Source organism: Emydura macquarii, unplaced genomic scaffold (genome assembly GCF_026122565.2).
Source record: "Emydura macquarii macquarii isolate MOO-44397 ecotype Brisbane River unplaced genomic scaffold, CSIRO-AGI_Emac_v2 contig_2676, whole genome shotgun sequence".
NCBI lineage: Eukaryota > Metazoa > Chordata > Testudines > Chelidae > Emydura > Emydura macquarii.
This window is the reverse complement of record NW_027132813.1, coordinates 32,977,267-32,995,623: the sequence shown is the minus strand read 5'-3', so window position 1 is coordinate 32,995,623 and position 18,357 is coordinate 32,977,267. Positions and strand designations below refer to the sequence as shown.

Genomic DNA, 18,357 nt, shown 5'->3' with positions numbered 1-18,357 from the left:
TCTGGGCTGCAGTACATGTGCTGTACTATTTGTTATAATAGAAGCAGCAATGTCTGGCCATTAGTTCCATCAAGGTCAGTAAATTTTTTGAAGGGTCTGGACTGGTTACATCACCATGTAAAGGATCCTATTCCATCTTGGGACTTAAATCTGGTATTGGCAAAGCGAATGGATCCTCCATTTGAACTGTTAGCCGCCTGTTCATTACTTCGTATCTCGATGAAGGTAGCCTTTTTGGTGGCAATCATCTTGGCCAGGAGAGTGGGTGAATTTACATGCTCTAGTGTCTGGACCTTCATATACAGTCTTCTGCAAAGGAGGGTATATCTACCGCCTCATATAAAGTAGTGTCTCATTACCACATCAGTCAGGCAATATATTTATCAATATTCTTCCTGAAGCCTCTTGCTTATAAGGATGAGGAAAGACTCCATATATTAGATGTTAAGAGAGCATTAGTGTATTACTTGAGTAGGACTAAACCATTTAGACCATCCTCTCAGTTGTTCGTGCAGGCAGGATGAAGGGACTTCTGGTCTTTTCTCAGAGAATCTCATTGTGGATCTCTTCTTGCATACATTTGTGCTACAGCATGGCCAATGTAACTCCTCCAAACAGGATACTAGTGCATTCAATCAGATGTTATGCAGCTTCTGCAGGCTTTCTAGCCCAGGTACATATTCTGGACATTTGTACAGCTGCAACTTGATTTTCAGTGTATACCGTTGCCTCAGCAATCTAGAAATGATGCCACATTTGGATGGGTAGCCCTTCAATCATTCAGGTCGACTTCAATCCCACCTCTAGATCAAACTGCTTGTGAGTCACCTGAAGTGGAATGAACATGTGCAATCACTCAAAGAAGAAACTGTTACTAACCTGTACCATAACTGCTGTTCTTTGGGAGGTATTGCACATCTCTATTCCAAAACCCACCCTCCTTCCCCTTTATATCGGAGTCTGTCCAGTAAGAAGGAATTAAGGAGGTTTGAGGGCAGCTCTGTCCTTTATACAATTGCACAGTAGTCTGAGGTAGCAGTAGGCATACACACTGCCGTGATGGGTGCCACTGATGGAAAAATCTCCAGAGGTGCACTGAGTGTGCACACACCTGAGATGGAATGGACATGTGCAACACATCTCAAAGAACAGCAGTTAGAAAACAGGTTAGTAACTGTTTATTTTTCTGCAAATATTAATCTGTTTAATAGTTTCTAAATATTAATGTTTTTACTCAGAAATTGTGTTGTCTATAACAGGCTGAAATAACCTAAAATCAGCCTTTGAGGACATGTTTAAAGGTATACAAATGGTAATTAGGGCTGTTCATCCTAAATAGCTAAGACTTTGAGGTTAAATCATACAATGTTAAGAGTTTGAAGTAGATACATGTCTGTGATTACCTATAATCTTGCTAGTGATTGTCGATGTAACCAAATAGTTCTGGTCTGTCATTATTCTGTTAATCAAAAATGAAAGGAAGATATTAACATTTGGATGGAACTTGATGTAACAATACTATTGTTTTTATTTTTCTTTGACATTTAAGTAGTAAATACATGTGAATGGTTGTAGAGTGCCAATTACTTTGTGCTAATATAGTCAGTTATTAGTGTGCACAGGACATAGGAGATGATACTTCAAAGCCACAAGTAATCACCTATTAATTGTTCAAGGAGGTACCTGTTGTCAAGAAGATATCGGTAAGCCTGCACGGATCTTTAAAAAACTCTTGTGGACTGATGCTTTTTATCTCAAATCTGTCCAAGCTTGTCAGGGAAAATTTGGATCCCAACATTGGGCATTGCAGGCTATTGCTGGGATCCATGCTAATTCTCCTGGGATAATTTGAACAAATGCTATACCTGGACTATTTAGCTTTCACTTTTCTGGACTGGATTTTTAACAAGGAAACTCTAAACAAGGATTGATGACCCCCAAGCTGTTAGGATAATTTCCAGAGACTTCTTGCAAATTGAGAACTTTGCAACTCAGTTATCATCTCTACTAGAAAACAGATTTATTGATTTTATTCTCATCTGTATGTATGTGATCTTTTAACCGATACTCTTTCCTTTTTTTAAAATAAATATTAGCTTAGTTAATAAGCATATATTAATGTGTGTATTTGAGTCAGATCTGAAATATTCATTGACCTGTTTGGTAATGTGTCCGATCCTTTGGGATTGGTAGAACTTTTTTTACATATGATAGACAAGATTATCAGTAATCCCTATCATATTTGACTTGGCTTTCTGGGTGCTAGCCAAAGGGCTGGATAGTTTTAAGGAAATTGTGTTTTTGTCTTCTGAATGACCAGAAGATCATCAAAAGCTGTTTGTTGCTGGGTTGATACATCTTATGGAAGAAAAACCACCAGTATTTAGGACATTGCCTGTCCCGTTCTTTGCTGTTTGCCCTGTTTGAGCTATATCAGCATGCCTCCCCTAGAGGCCAATGTCACACATGTACATTAATTTCCTGTAGCTTTTGATCTGCAATCCAAAACTCCCACTCCCATGAAATTATGGAATAAATAAATAAAAGATTGAGTAATATCAAATGCAATTACTGTTGCCCAGTTACAGTCAGTAATTAAAATACTAGCAAAAAAGGCAATGATTCAATTGTACAATAGTATATTTTAATTACATATTTTGTGTTTTTTCAAGGGAGGAAAAAACCGAGCAGCTGCTGGATTGTAAACAAGAACTTGAACAGATGGAGGTTGAACTAAAGAGACTGCAGCAGGAGGTGTGTATCTTGGAAATTTATTATTCAAAGTCAACATAACTTACAAGAATTTGACCACCTCAATAATAGTATTGTTTTCATTTTTCACCTTATACAGTATTTTTGTTGCATTGATTAATACACCACCTATAAATATGAACTTTTATAATTTATTAATTGATTGATTTGATACAGTTTGTTTTAGTTGCAAAAATTATCACTTATAGTCTATTAATGGTTCTGCTGTGAGTGGCCTGGATACAGTCTCACATCCATATTGTAAGATCCCACAAATGTGAATGGTTCTTCTATGAGTGGCCTGGATACAGTCTCACATATACGTTATGAGACCCCACAAATGTGAATGTACAGAGCATATCTGGAAAAGCTCCAGTAACCTTCATTTTTAATTCCCTATTTTGTATATGTCTGTTGACAGACAAAGGGTGAAAAGGCACTTTTCAATTGTTCTTCAGTATACCTATTTATAAAACCATAAATTATTTTAGGTCATTCATTGATACCATCATAAATAGAAGAGCTTTGCTTCTCCTATTGTGATCAGTAGAGAGATGGACAAACGTACACAAAGAGATTTTTCTTTGAGTAGATGTAGATGTGTATTCCAAGTAGATGTGTGCATGCCTCACGTGCTGAGCCGGAGACTTTTGCCTAGCAGTACCCACAGAGGGGCAGCACTCACTCCTCATGGCTGTAGCCCCTCCCTTTGTTGTACAAGGTGGCATCGCCCTGATCCTCTAAGTTCCTTCTTATCGCCCACCAGTTGGAGATGGAGTTCTATGGCGTTGTTCCACAACCTGGTGAGCAACTAGCCTGGTTGTGGTGTATATCATTGATAATTAGTTGTTAATTAGTAGTTAGTTAGTTTAGAGTTAGTATAGTGTTACTGTTAGCGGTAGTGCCCACCTAATGATGCCCTCACCAGGTTCAAGCACTGCTCTTCGTGTGAAGGGGTGATGCCCAACAGTTATCTCCACTTGTGATGCCTGCTTTGCCTTGGTGAAACTCACCTGAAGAATTGTTTCTCAATCTGTCATTCATTCAAGAAGAGGACTCAGGTGGCGTGGGACCTTTGCCTGAAGCAGTACCTGCCTGAGCAGGCCATGATGCCTGACCTGGTACCAAGGCCTTTCTCAGGCCACAGATCACCCTTGGGGTCGGAGAGAAAGTGGCTGGCCCTGTTCTGGGGCTGGTCAGCTCTGAAGAGGTGCAGAAGTCATTCTCTGTCATTGGTGCCAAGAAAGAGATTGCATAAGACCAATCGGGGACATATTCTGGGACCTGAAGTGACCCTTCTGCCTCCCCTAAGAAGAGTGCAGACCAGCTCTGGCTCATGGAATGGCATGGGTGCTTCTGACCCTCCCTTGGTACAGGATAGGAAGGACAGATACCCATACCGTCAACTCTGGTTCAGGCCTCTGGGTATCCGTTGAGTCTGGTACTGGTGGGGGCGATGCTGGTACCGACAGTGCAAGTGTCATCAGCATACCAGCCTGCAGCGGACCTTCTCTGCCTTTCAATCCCATTCTCGCTGCTGGTCCGAGACTTCACAAAGCTGGCGCCTGCAATAGGACCACAGTTGGAGCATGTAGGTGAAGTCTTGGCACTGTATCTCAAAGCATCCTGGTTGGGCCTATTGTGGACTCGGTACCCGAGACAGTACAAGGTTCTTTAGTACTGAGCCCTTCCTCGGCAACAATGCAGTTAATGCCGCAGATTGTCCTGTGGATGCTGTCACCATCCTCCATGTTAAAGTATGCGGATGTTCCAGTACTGACGCCCGCACTGCAACTGACCATGCCTGGGACTGGCCCACACTGGGACTGACCATCGGTCTTCTTGGCACTGGTGGTGCCATTTGTATCAGGGTACCAATCCAGACCCTGAGCTGAGCTCCAGACAAGACAGATTGTCTTTTGGTTCCCTCCAGAGTTGTCTTCCCGCATGTTGCTGTGGTCCTGGAATTCTGATGTGTTGAAGTCGGACTCCTGATCCTCCAGCTCCACATCACTTGAGGGAATACGGAGCCACTGGGGTACCCTTATGAACACTTGTGCTGGTGTGTGCCTCGAGGCCGGGATGTAAGTCCCTGGCTGGGTGCCTACTGGCCACCAATGCCCTAGCCGTACCAATGGCCATCCTGGCCCCAGTAGGGAACTTCTCAGCCCTGGAGTTCTCACTCGTCATTCTCAAAGTGGAGCAGGAAGAAAGGCCAAATGATGAAGTCACTGTCTCTCTTTTTATACCTTCTCCCAGCTGCTTGAAAGATCCTTGTTGTAACTTGGGGGTCAGGCAGCCCCCATTGGACAGGCAATCTCCATTGCCTGCTTGCTCTCTCTGAGAAGTCTTTGGGACTGCCATTGGGAGGGTGGATTCCCTTTAATGGGCCATCAGCACTGTCTAGGTGGTGATGGCTACTCCTTTTGTTGTAACTGAAAGGCTGGTTATGGGTATTCCCAGCCTCACAACACATTTCAATCAGATACAATGATAACACATACAATCCAACAGGATATTAATGTTCAACAGATAAAGAATTTTTAAATGATGCCTCACACAGCATGCTTTACACAAAACATATCATAATCATATCACAGTGGTGAATAGGGGGGTTCTAGGGTGCTACTTAGAGGTACAGAGTGTCACACCATGGACAATCACTCAAAGAAGAAAGAACAGTTTACTTTCCAGTAGCTAGTGATTCTTTGACATCTGTTATACACATGTATTCCACAACCTGTCGTCCTTTCCTGCTATTGTGGGATACTTGGCAATGTGCATTTTGTTTTAGTGAAGGAACTAGAGAGTGGGTGCGGCCACCCCACACTTTGTGCTCTTCAAGCTATTGGTCACTGGAGAGTGTGCAGGGCACAGATGTGGCCCCAGCAGACACTGATATTCAAAGGCTTCCAATTTGTGTGCATAGCACACATGAGCATCAGAAGTGGAATACATGTGGACAACACATCTCAAAGAACAATAGATATGGTAATGTAAATAAACATTCTGTGTTGTCTTTACTATATGCTACTATAAAAGTGACAAGAAATTCACTTTCTATCTGGAGGCGTCTGTATTGTACTGTTGTTCTCATTCACCAGTAACTCCATTTTTTAAAATTCTATTTCAGTACAAGTACTCAGGGTTTTTGTAACAGAGTCCTTGGTGGTTCCTCCCTCAGGGGGTGAGGGAACCTGACCGTATCTAGTTGTCTACACTGGGTAGTTGCGACACCGGCTCTCTGCTGTGTGCTCTTTGTGGGCCTCCTTAAGTCTTTCCAGTTAGGGGATCAAAATTAAAGTCACAAATCTCCATGCCTTCAAGGATTACTTCCTCCTGAGATCCCAACAAAAGGATGGGGTGGAGTGGTAAGTCTACAGTGCTGCTAACTGTATGTTGTCCCAATATAACAGATTTGGGGTGATCATTCTGATTGGGTCTCTTTGGCAGGCTCAGCCTGTTTGTCTTACCCTAGGGAGTCCACTGTACTTTATTCAAGTTTGGGGTGAAGGTCTCCTGCCTTAGAGGTACTCTCCACAACATCAGGAATCACTCCTGTAGTCTGCTGTTTAGGGCAGTCTTTCTCATTCCCCTACCCCCACACACACACACTGATTGCTGTTTCGTCCCTTTTATAGGCTGCCTTCCTATCGTGCATGATTGAGAGGGCCAGAAGGGTGGGGCTAGTCCTACTGCCAGAGCACCTCTGGGCCCTTCCCATATACCCCGTCACAGTTTTGGTTTGAATTGAGAATTAAGACACATGGTCACAATTGGTCGTCTTAAAGAAGATTCAGAGTTTTTATTCTTGTTAAAGCATTTTCAAGTTGCTCATGTGAGAAATGACAAATAATATGGATCTTTTGGGTAGGAATTTAATCATATTGAAGTAATTTTTCTTTGTTCTACTTGAAAGAACTATGTGTTGAAATTCACTGAGCCCCCTTTCAAGAGCTTTAGTGTAAGATAGGATACAAAATCTGGACTTACAATTCATGTAACTATACATGATGCCTATCTTGTCTAGCTATACAATCCATCTAGGTTTGTGAAAAAATAGAAAAAAAAAAAAGAAATGCTATATCAGCTCACAGATTACCTAACATATAACTTAATTTTTTATTTTCTAGAACATGAATTTGCTTTCAGATGCTCGCTCTGCCAGAGTGTATCGGGACGAGTTAGACGCTCTCCGTGAGAAGGCAATTCGAGTTGACAAGCTTGAAAGTGAAGTCAGCCGATACAAAGAGAGGCTGCATGATATTGAATTCTACAAGGCTAGAGTTGAGGTATATTTAAAATAATTCTTAATCACATACAATTTACTGTTTTTCAGTAAGAAGATTTTGCCCATTGATGTTGCTTTCTCTCTTTTTTATTTTGACAACATGAAAAAAATGCATACATGAAAGCCGTTTGATAGATTCTTGCACTGCCATATGTTAATCAATCTTGTATGATCAATTATAGTTTTCAAGATGTGTTCAAATATTCACCCATATAGAGTTCCATTTGAAGTCAGCAAGGCTCTCCGTTGGTGCCAGGATCCATCTGTGCAGACCCACTTGTAGGATCAGGGTGTAAAAGCAGACATAAAGAAGATATGGGAAACACAGAGGAGGAAGTTAGCTTGAAATTTATTTTAAGTTTAATTTTTCATTCACTTCTTATGGGCATCATGGAGGAAGAGAGTTTTCAGGAATGATCTGAATGAAGAAAAGATGTTGGCATGGTGAACCATGGATTAGGAGAGTATTTCATGCATAAAACATGGGAATAGACACTGATAGAATTGAAGAAACATTTGAAATTCTGTCATGGATTAGAAATTGGTAAGAGACAAAAAAGAAACAAAACTAAGAATAAATTATCAATTTTCAACATGGTAAACAGTGGGATGCCCAACTATCTTTAGTAAGGCCAGGACCTCTGTAAACGGCAGGTGAATGGGGAGGTGGCAAAATTTGCATAGGATGCAAAATTATTAAGGATAGTCAAAATCAGAAAAGTCTGTAAGAAACTTCAGAGGAACCTAACAAAACTAGACAAATATGCAATACATTGGCAGATCTCATTCAATAAATGCAAAGTAATGTTTATTGAAAGGAATAATTTGAACTATGTTGCTGAGCTGAAAAAGACTTAGGTGTCATTGTGACATTTTAGTAATGTCCTGTCTTCATCATGAAGCAGCAGTCAAAAAAGCAAAGAGTTAGTCTGTATGAAGTATGATATAAAATATTGTAACTTTTATAATCCCATTATATAACCTGATGGAACATCCTTGTCTTGAAAACTGTGGTACGTCTAGTCACTCAGATTGAAAATGATATAACAGAAAATAGAAGGACTTCTACAGAGAGGTGATAAAGATTATTAGAGTCATGAAAATACTTCCATATGAAGAGAGATTGGAGGGGGAAAAAAAGGGAATATGTAGTTTAGAGAGGGATCAAACAAGATGACCCATGGCATAAATATGTAAAATAATGTATGATATATAGAAAGTCTGTCTGGTACTATTCTTTACTCTTTCCTTTCATAGAAAAATGAGGGAATAAATGAAATTGCAAAGCAACAAATTTAAAATTGATGAAAGAAAATACATTGTATACAGTTCATGATTAAGCTGTGGAACTCACAGTCAAAGATATCGTTGAAGCCAAGACCTAAAAAAAGATTCAGAAAAGGACTAGACATTCATATAGACTGGAATATTCACAGTTACATTAGATAGGATAAAACATTTTTGAGGAATATAAAAATATATTTCAAAGCATGAGATATTCTAATCCATTAGTGGCTATTAGAAAAAAACCTTCCCAATAAGAAGATTATTGCACAATAGCCTATATGGGGAATTGTTGCTTTTTCCTCTGAAGCATCTGGCTGGCTACTGTCAGAAACAGGACAAAACTGCTCTGGTGAGGCATGGCAATTGCTATTGCCATAAGAAAAGGAAAAATGAGATGAATGGAGCAAAGCTGGCATCACTGGTAAAGTAGAGAAGGTACTGGAGAAGTGTGGTAAGAGCCAAGTTATAAGATGTAGGTTGGGGGAGAGTTATGTGGGACCTTAGAGAATTCTGGAGCTGAGACATTGTCATCAATGGTGGAGAAGTTCTTAAAACTAATTTTCTTGGGGGATTTTTACATCGATGTCAACATGGCCTTGTGTGAAAAAGTTGTTCTACCATCCCACCTTAAACCATTCAATAGTCTGACTAACTCACAAATCCAAAGAAACCTTCCTTGGATACAACAAATTGAGTCATCAACAACCTGTTCTTCTTTGAGTGCTTGCTCATGTCAATTCCATTCTAGGTGCATGCATGCCTCATTGCATGGTTACTAGAATTTTTTTCCTTTAGTAGTATCTGTAGGGCTGGCTCTTTCGCTTTTGTCAGGGTCTCTTCCCTTAGGCCTCCAGGCCTGGGAAAGGTCCTTTGCCCTCTTCGTGCAGAGTTTTCCCTCCCCCAGTCTTTATACCTGCAGGGTTCTCTTCTGCCAGAGTTCTGCTCCTTCCCTAAACCCTGCTGGTTCTTGACAGCATCTTGCCTGCACACACACTCTGGTAGCTCGCCTCACTCTCACAACTCCAACCACACCCTTTCTCTGGAGGGGAGGCTTTTAACAAATCCTGGGCAGGGCCTTGATAGGCTCCAGGTGTATTAATTAACCTGGAGTAACCCCTGCTCAGCTACCAGGGGAAAACGGACTTGCTGAGCCTACAGTTTATATATTGGCCTTCTAGCACTCTTTGATAGCCATTTGTCTGACCCTGTCACACTGTCTTTTGTTGTTACTCTCCTGGAAGGTGCCTTCCTAGTTGTGATTACCTTGGCGAGAAGGGTATCTGAGATTAGAGCACTTAAATCGGGGCCACTGTACAGCCTTCTGTAAGGACACGGTCCAGTTGCACCTCACCCAGCCTTCTTACCCAAGGTAGTACCTCAATTTCATTACAACCAGGATATATTTCTTCCAGTGTTCTTTCCAAAACCGCATGGCTCGGAAGAGGAATGAAGGTGGCACACGTTTGACGTTAGGTGGGCCGTAGCCTTTTACATTGAAAGGACAAAATCCTTCCGTAAGACCACATGGCTTTTCGTTGCGGTGACAAATATGATGAAAGGCTTACCTGTCTCCTTCCAGCGGTTTTTCTCTTGAATAACTTCCTGCATCAAGTTTTGTTACGAGCAAGCAAATATTCCTCTACCAGCAGTCGTCACAGCCCATTCCAGCAGAGCACAAGCTTTTTCGGTGGCCTTTCAAGTACCTGTATAGGACATCTGTAAGGCTGCTACCTGGTCATCAGTACGCACCTTCAAGTCCCACTATGCCATTGTTCAGAAGGCATAGGACAATGCCAGCTTCAACAGGGCAGTGCTGCGAACAGCTCACCTGTGAGCTCAGAGCCCACCTCCAAGGTACTGCTTGTGTGTCACCTAGAATGGAATCGACATGAGCAAGCACTCAAAGAAGAAAAGACGGTTACTTACCTTTGTAACTGTTGTTCTTCGAGATATGTTGCTCATGTCCATTCCATTACCTTCCCTCTGTCCCTGCTGTCAGAGTTGATGGCAAGAAGGAATTGAGGGGGCACAGAGCTGGCAGCACCTCATATACTGCGGCATGTGCCTGGGGCTCCAGAGGGCGCAAAGGCCAGCCCTATGGATACTGCTAAGGGAAAAAAATTCCGGTAACCTTGCACAGAGCTGCACACATACCTAGAATGGAATGGACATGAGCAACACATCTCAAAGAACAACAGTTACAAAGGTAAGTAACCGTCTTTTACATCGTTCCTGAACAAGCTTATTGAATAGTTAGTCAAAGTTGTTTTCAAAATCCTTTACCAATATACCCCTTCAAAATCAGATTTTAGGCCAGAATATTTAGCAGAAATAACTCTTGTAGCATTGATGGACAATCTCTTGTGGACAAAAGGCAGATGTCAATCCTTAAGCACCCAATCTTTCTATGTTTGATAACGTTGATCACAATTGAGGTTGATGGCAGGGATCCAGTGGTACAGTTCCTTTCTGAAAGACCACACTCGAGGTAGAACTGGGTGTTGTGATGATTGGGCCTACAAATGTGTACCTTAATTGTGAGTTCAACTTTCAAAAATGTGTGTAAGTTCTTAAGATGTCACAATTACCTATAACAAAAAATGTTGATGGGGAAAGATAGAAAGGAGACAGACTGAATTATTCCAAACCAAAAAGGCCTACCGATATAGCTCAAGAAATATGTTAAGATCATGCTTGAGGAACAAAGAAGTGTGGAACCTGAAATCAGTGAACTAAAATTGGTGTGTTGAAAACTAGGCTTCATCGAAGGACAAAATAATGAGGTGCTCAGCTATTCCGGCCACCACTTGTTTTGTGGCTCCTTAAAGAAACAACTTTAGGGAGAAATATTGATTACTGTGGTTAGCTTCACCATCATGGCTGCCACCTCCACCATCTCCTGGAACCCCTTTGTCCTGATCCTGAAATATGTCCAGAGCCGGGCTAGAGAGAGGGAGCCAGATGATATTGCCACCTCTACCATCTCCATCTGAATCCCAAACTTCACCTGGGATGAAATAGGTTCAGACTTTTAACAACAACAACAATTCCAGCCCATTTCAACTAACTGCTTTTCTTTTCCCCAAAAGAAAAGATTAAGATCTTTGTCAATTTCTTAGATGGTACCAAACAAGGGTTTTTTTGCTTCTGAAAGCTCTCTATCTGAAGGGAAAGGAAATAAGCGGTGTTGTTAAAATGAAAACCTTATTTAATACTTTACATTTCAAATGTTTTAACTGTCTTTCCTTCTTTTCTTTATCTTTAATAAAAAGTTAAAAGGATTTTTAATAGTATAATAGTACTAAGGAGGTTGAGGTGTCTGTATACCATGCCAAAGTTTAACATTATTTAATGTTAGACAGTGATTGGGGTTATGTTAACACCTTTGGCCCACATATTTCATTTAAATTAATACAACATGGGAAAATGCACCTGTGCCATCAAACCCTTTGACTTTGGAGTCCACAGGCCCCAGTTCTCTCCCAAGTCCTATTCAATATCTACATGCAGTTCATAAGAGAAATGATAAAATTTTATGCTCAGTTGCCAACAATATAATTGACACAACTCTGTGTATCTTTTACAATCGTCGATAACACCACAGATATCTTTCTAGTCTAATGTCTATCCTTCTAATCTAATGTCTAGCTGAGATTAGTGTATGGATAAAGAAGAGCTAGTTAAAGTTTAAACCCTACCAAGATACATATTATGCTGTTCCGACAGGTAAATGATCCCCCAGAGTCAATAATTAATCGATTGGAAATAGATTAGTTTAATTATAAACACAGGAGTAATATAGGTTTAACTAGTTATAAAAGGACATAAAAACAATTAAGCACAAAACATAAACTGATATAAGAAAGTATTAAACAGGCAACTAACTACAAAGACCTAAACTAATATTAACCAGACAGTGGTTGCTTGACCAGGAATCAAACCCTGGTCTTCCACCTCGTAGACAGGGACACTTACCACTATGCTACACAGACAACTAATTGCTTGTAGGAAACAGAAAGGGGTTACACAGACTTAACTGAAGAGCACAGAGGCAGAAGCAGTTAACTACAGGACTAGTTGCTTGTAGGAAACAGAAAGGGGTTAACTTAACTGAAAAGCACAGAGGCAGAAGCAGTTAAGTACAGAAGGGAATGCTCTCACATAGAGATTTCACAGACAAAGAGTTAATTACAGGGCACAGAAGGGGGGGGAGTCACACAGGCAGTCAACTGCAAAGGGGCAAACGGGGTTTAAAACAGAAACTGCACAGAAGGGGGGGTCACATGTGCAGTTAACTGCAAAGGGGCAAACAGGCAGTTAAAACAGAAACTAAAAGCGAGAGAGAGGGTTAGCAATGGGGGGGGAGGGGCGGCTTCTGCTTCCAGGGCAGGTTTAAACAGAAACTGAAAGGGAAAGAGGGTTAGCAAGGGGGGGCAGCTTCTGCTTTCAGAGCAGATTTAAAACAGAAACTGAAAGAGAAAGAAGGTTAGGATCTTACCAGTCCCAGCAGGGAAAGTTGCAACATCACCCCTGAAGCTAAGTAGCAACACAGAGCAGGCTTACACGTTCAGGCTCGGAGTCCGGAGTGGGAGAGGGAAAAAAAACAGGGCAGCTGGTGTGTCTAGCAGATGGTGAGTTCTCTGTTGAGCCTGGGGCGTGCCCTGGCTTTTATACTAATCACTTCAGGTGGCCAAGGTTACTCATGATTGGAGGGGAGACATTTGAATCAGGGCAAACCTTTGGCTGGGAGGTGAGCCGACCGTTAGGGTGGCTGTGCTACCGGTCACGTAGCCAGCTGCTCCCAGTCACCTGGTCAGTTTCAGGAGGAGCAAGGAAATTGCCTAATAAGGTCAGTTTCAGCAGGAGTGAGCTAATGGCCTAATAAGGTCAGGTTGAGGTTTTACTGATGCACCAGGTGGGTAGGTGGGGGCGAGAGGTGGACATATCAGGTACTGCGTTGCAACATATGCTTGTAGGTGGACAGAGACGTTTTCAAGATCTGTGAAGAACACACACACACTAATTGTCAAAACAGTCTGCTACTGAGGAATTGTTTTACACTTCTTGCTGATGCTGGCCTCTTGCATAGCACTGTGAATGTGTAACATGTTCTACTGTTCTTCTTCAAGTGCTTGCACATGTCCATTCCAGTGTAGATGTGATGCCAGAAATTTTTCCTTCAGTGGAATCCATTGGATCAGCTCTGGTGCCCCCTGGAGGCACACGCTCATGGTACCGGTATAAAGGATTCTGCCAACCTGTGCCCCCTCAGTTCCTTCCTACCACCCATGACGGTAGCTGGAACTTTTGTCCTTGCAATCTGCAAACACTCTCTCTGTGGACTTTTTCACTTTTTATTGCATATAGTTACCTTTTACATAGTAGTTAAGTTTTCTGTTAGTAAATAGTTAGATTAGCAGTTCTCCATTTACCAGAGTTAGTTTTCGCCCTGGTGCTGGGGCATGTCTCTGTCTCCGAGCTTTAAGGCTTGTGCCTCATGTCACAAACTGATGCCTGTAAGGAACTCCCTTTCCAGCTGCCTTAAGTGCCTGGGGGAAGCTCATATTTGGTAGCGCTGTAGGATCTGTAAAGACTTCAGGTCCTGCAGCAAAAAAACCCAGGGACGCTAGACTGAAGTTCATCCTAATGGAGGCAGCACTAAGACCTCCCTCAGAGCTGGGTCACTTGGACTCGGCACTCAGTACTTCAGCTTCAGTGAGGAGCACTCAGGCTGCTGTTTGGGACCCTCAACACTGTTCCTCAGTGCCGGTACTGAGGACAGACACTCCATCCACCTTTCAAGAACCTAGGCACCATCCCTGGTGCTGACGAAAAGCGCTCCTGTGGCTGCGAGAGAACCTTGGCACCATTCACCATCCCCAGTGCCAAGAAGACAGCAGAAGAAAATGGACAGAGGACATTCCCCAACCTTGAGGTTGGCAGGGTGTGGAGAGACTAGCAGAGTGCGACTGGCGTTGCGCTGTTCCGCAGCTCCAGCGACCTGTGCTGCACTATTGACTCTAGCTCCAGAAAGGATACCTTTGAGTCTGGCACCAATGGACTCCCCAATGCAGTAGAGCCACCAGGATACCAGTGCTTTGGCGGTACTGTCTACATCAGAAGCATTTGCTGCAGCGAGAGACTTACTCTCAATGCCAGTCCCAGCACTCCCGACTGTGCAGGAGCCTACAGCATTGGCACCAGTAGAAAGGACTTCCACAGCACTGAGGCCCTGGCTGAAATTTGAGAGGAAACATGCTATGATGGTCCAACCATAGCATCAATAGCCAACACCAGTGAGCACTGCTCCTCCTAGGTCTCCTGACAGGGGGTCTTTGGAGTCGGAGTAGGAGGCAGAGTCATATGCCTCATGCAGGAGCCAGCACCATCACTCCAGCTAGCATTATCCTGTCATGAAACCAGCCCAAGGCATCCCATCCATGGTGTATCCTCCGGGGCAATGGCAGATGCCAATACAGTGGTCCTTCCAGAACCCCTTACTTTTTTCACTGATGCAGGGGCCCCAATCCAGACGGTCGGATTCTGGGCCAGAGTGCTGCCTTTGCTCAGATCCAGGCACTGGTACTGAGTCCAGCACTGAATACCCAGAGCCAGCTCCATGAGATCTGTCCAGTGCCGAAGGCAAAGAACAGTGCCTCCTATCGGTACAGGCTTCCTCCTCTTCCCCTGATGAGGCAGTAACAGAAGTGGATATAGCACCCTATCTGGACATTTATAAAGCTCATCAAGAGCTCCTTAAGAGAGTGGCTCAAAACCTGGGCATCCAGGGGGAAGAGGTCAGGGAATCCTTCCATGCCTTGGTGGACATCCTAACATCAACAGGCACATCAACTGCCCCTGGCACTGGCACTGCCCCTTAATGAGGCCATTATGGACCCCATAAAGGCATTATGGTGGACCGCAGCGCCCTTTCAATCGATGGCAAAGAAGACCGAAAAAAAATATTTTGTCCCGGCTAAGGGTTATGAATTTTTATACACACTTCCCCACTGGGCTCTTTGGTGGTGTCAGCAGCCAACAAGCAAGAGCAACAGGGTCTACCAAGGGCAATCCCCAAGGCCAAGGACACCAAAAAATTAGACCTTTTTGGCAGAAAGGTCTGTTCAACAAGGGGCCAACAGCTGTGCTAAAATTTAAGGAGCTGTTATGCCAGAAGCCCAGATGACAGTTTGCATCTCTCATGGAGGAAGGAAAGTCTGTGGCAAAGGTGTTCGTACAAGTGGCCTTGATTGCAGTGAACTCAGCAGCCTGATCGATGGCCTCCATTGTAGTGATGCACAGAAACTCATGGCTTCAATCCTCGGGCCTGTTGCATGAGGTCCAACAGACTTTGCAGGACCTCCCTTTTCAGGGCATGTCGCTCTTTTCTAAGCAGACAGACTCCAAGCTGCACAACCTAAAGGACTCCAGGGCTACCTGAAGTCCCTAGGCCTTTACACACCAGAACCCATGAGCAAGCATTTATAAACTTAATTCGCCTGGTACTGCCTAACTTCAGTACCAGGCAAATTGGCTGAAACTATAGTAAAGAACATTATCATCAGACACACAGATGAATATAATTTGTTGGGGAAGAGTCAACATGGTTTTTGTAAAAGGAAATCATGCCTCACCAATCTACTAGAATTTTTTGAGAGGGTCAACAAGCATGTGGACAAGGGTGATCCAGTGGATATAGTATACTTAGATTTTCAGAAAACCTTGACAAGGTCCCTCACTAAATGCTCTTAAGTGAAGTAAGTGGTCATAGGATAAGAGGGAAGGTCCTCTCCTGGATCAGTAATTGATTAAAAGATAAGAAACAAAGGGTAGGAATAAATGCTCAGTTTTTAGCATGGAGAGAGGTGAATAGTGGTGTCCTGCAGAGGTCTATCCAGGAACCAGTACTGTTCAAGATAGTCATAAATGATCTGGAAAAAAAGGTAAACAGTGAGGTGGCAAAATTTGCAGATGATACAAAACTATTCAAGATAGTTAAGTCCAAAGCAGACTGCAAAGAGTTAAAAAGGGATCTCCCAAAACGGGGTGACCAGGCGACAAATGGCAGAGGCAATTCAGTGTTGGTAAATGCAAAGTAATGCACATTGGAAAACATAATCCCAACTATACATATAAAATGATGAGTCTAAATTATCTGCTACCACTCAAGAAAGGGATCTTGGAGTCATGATGGATAATTCTCTGAAAACATCCACTCAATGTGCAGCAGTAGCCAAAAAAGCTAACAGAAAATTGAGAATCATTAGGAAAGGGATAGATGATAAAACATAAAATATCGTATTGCCTCTTTATAAATCCATCTTGAATACTGTCTACAGTTCTGGGTTGCCCTATCTCAAAAAGATATATTGGAATTGGAAAAGGTACAGAAAAGGGCAACAAAAATTAGTAGGAGTATGAAAAAGCTTCCATATAGGGAGAGATTAATAAGACTAGGACTTTTCAGCTTGGAAAAGAGATGATTGAGGGAGGATTTGATAGAGGTCTATAAAATCATGACTGGTGTGGAGAAAGTAAGTAAGGAAATGTTATTTACTCTTTCTCATAACACAAGAACTAAGGGTTACCAAATGAAATTAATAGGCAGCAGGTTTAAAATGAACAGAAGGAAGTATTTCTTTACACAATGTACAATCAACCTGTGGAACTCCTTGCCAGAGGATGTTGTGAAGGCCACAACTATAATGGGGTTCAAAAGAAAACTAGATAAATTCATGAAGGATAGGTCCATCAGTGATTATTAATCAGGCAAGACAGAGATTGCTGTTTGCCAGAGGCTGGGAATGGCCTACAGGATGGATCATTTGATGAATACCAGTTCTATTCATTCCCTTTGAAGCACCTGGTATTGGCTACTGTTAGAAGACCGGATATTGGGCTAGATGAACTATTGGTCTGACCAAGTATGGCCATTCTTATGTTCTTAACCTCAACCGGCCTCTCAATTCTTTCCGCCACCTGCCAAGCAGGACTCTCAGAGGAATCCTTTTCAATCCTTGTTTGTGTCCATGCCTGCTCCTTCCAGAGATTCTGGTAGGTCCAAGCAGGACTTTTGATGGGACACTTGGCGACGATGTACCAGTAGAAGACTTGAATCTAATCTCCTTCGTATTTGTGGACCGTTTATCCCATTTCTGTCAGGTTTGGCCCTGTATTGTGACAGACCACTGGGTGCTAAGCACAGTAGCAGTAGGATACACCCTTCAATTCAGTTCTTCCCCTCCTCCCACTCCCCATCTCTTTTCAGGGACCCTTCTCATGAGCAACTTCTAGCCCAAGAGGTGCAGTCACTTCTGAGGGTGGGAGTCATGGAAGAGGTTTCACCGGAGTTAAGGGGCTGAGGGTTCTACTCATGATATTTTCTAATTTGGAAAGCCAATGGCGATCTCAGACCAGTTCGGGACCTGCAAAAGTTCAACAGATACATGAAGAAGCTAAAGTTCTGCATGGTATCCTTGTCTTCCATCATCCCCTCCCTGCATCCAGGGGACTGGTATGCCACCCTTGATTTGAAGGATGCTTACTTCCATATTTTGATTTTTCAGAGACACTGACGTTCCTTAGATTTGTGGTGACCCACATGCACTACTAATTTGTAGTCCTCCTGTTTGGCCTGTCAGCAGCCCCTCAGGTATTTACAAAGTGCATGATGGTTTTCACACCGTTCCTGAGGAGGCAAGGGATTCATATTTACCCTCACCTTGATGACTGTCTGGTCAGAGGTTGGACTAAGGTCCACTAGGTGGAGTCTAATATAAAATAAATCCAGTCCATATTTCAGGATTTAAGTCTATTGATAAATATGCAGAATTCTACCCTCTCCCTGGTTCAGAGGATCAAATTTATTGGGGCGATCCTCGACTCTATTCAAGCCAGAGCCTTCTTCCCAGCAGGGCGATTCCAGGCAATAGTGTTGCTTATAGAGCCTCAGAGATCACCCCAGTACAACAGCAGAAACTGCTTGAATCTCTTGGGCCACATGGCTGCATGCACCTGTGTGATGCAGC

General features: G+C 42.8%; 1 protein-coding gene across 2 annotated transcripts in view; it reads left to right on the top strand.

The window, feature by feature from the left end:
• The window catches only part of CCDC88A (coiled-coil domain containing 88A), a 251,526-nt gene that overhangs the window by 120,426 nt on the left and 112,743 nt on the right, over nucleotides 1-18,357 (top strand). For both annotated transcript variants that reach the window (XM_067565171.1, XM_067565170.1), the window contains exons 9-10: nucleotides 2,673-2,754; nucleotides 6,885-7,043. In XM_067565171.1, the coding sequence (XP_067421272.1) occupies nucleotides 2,673-2,754; nucleotides 6,885-7,043 (241 nt within the window). The remainder of the gene's footprint in view (nucleotides 1-2,672; nucleotides 2,755-6,884; nucleotides 7,044-18,357) is intronic.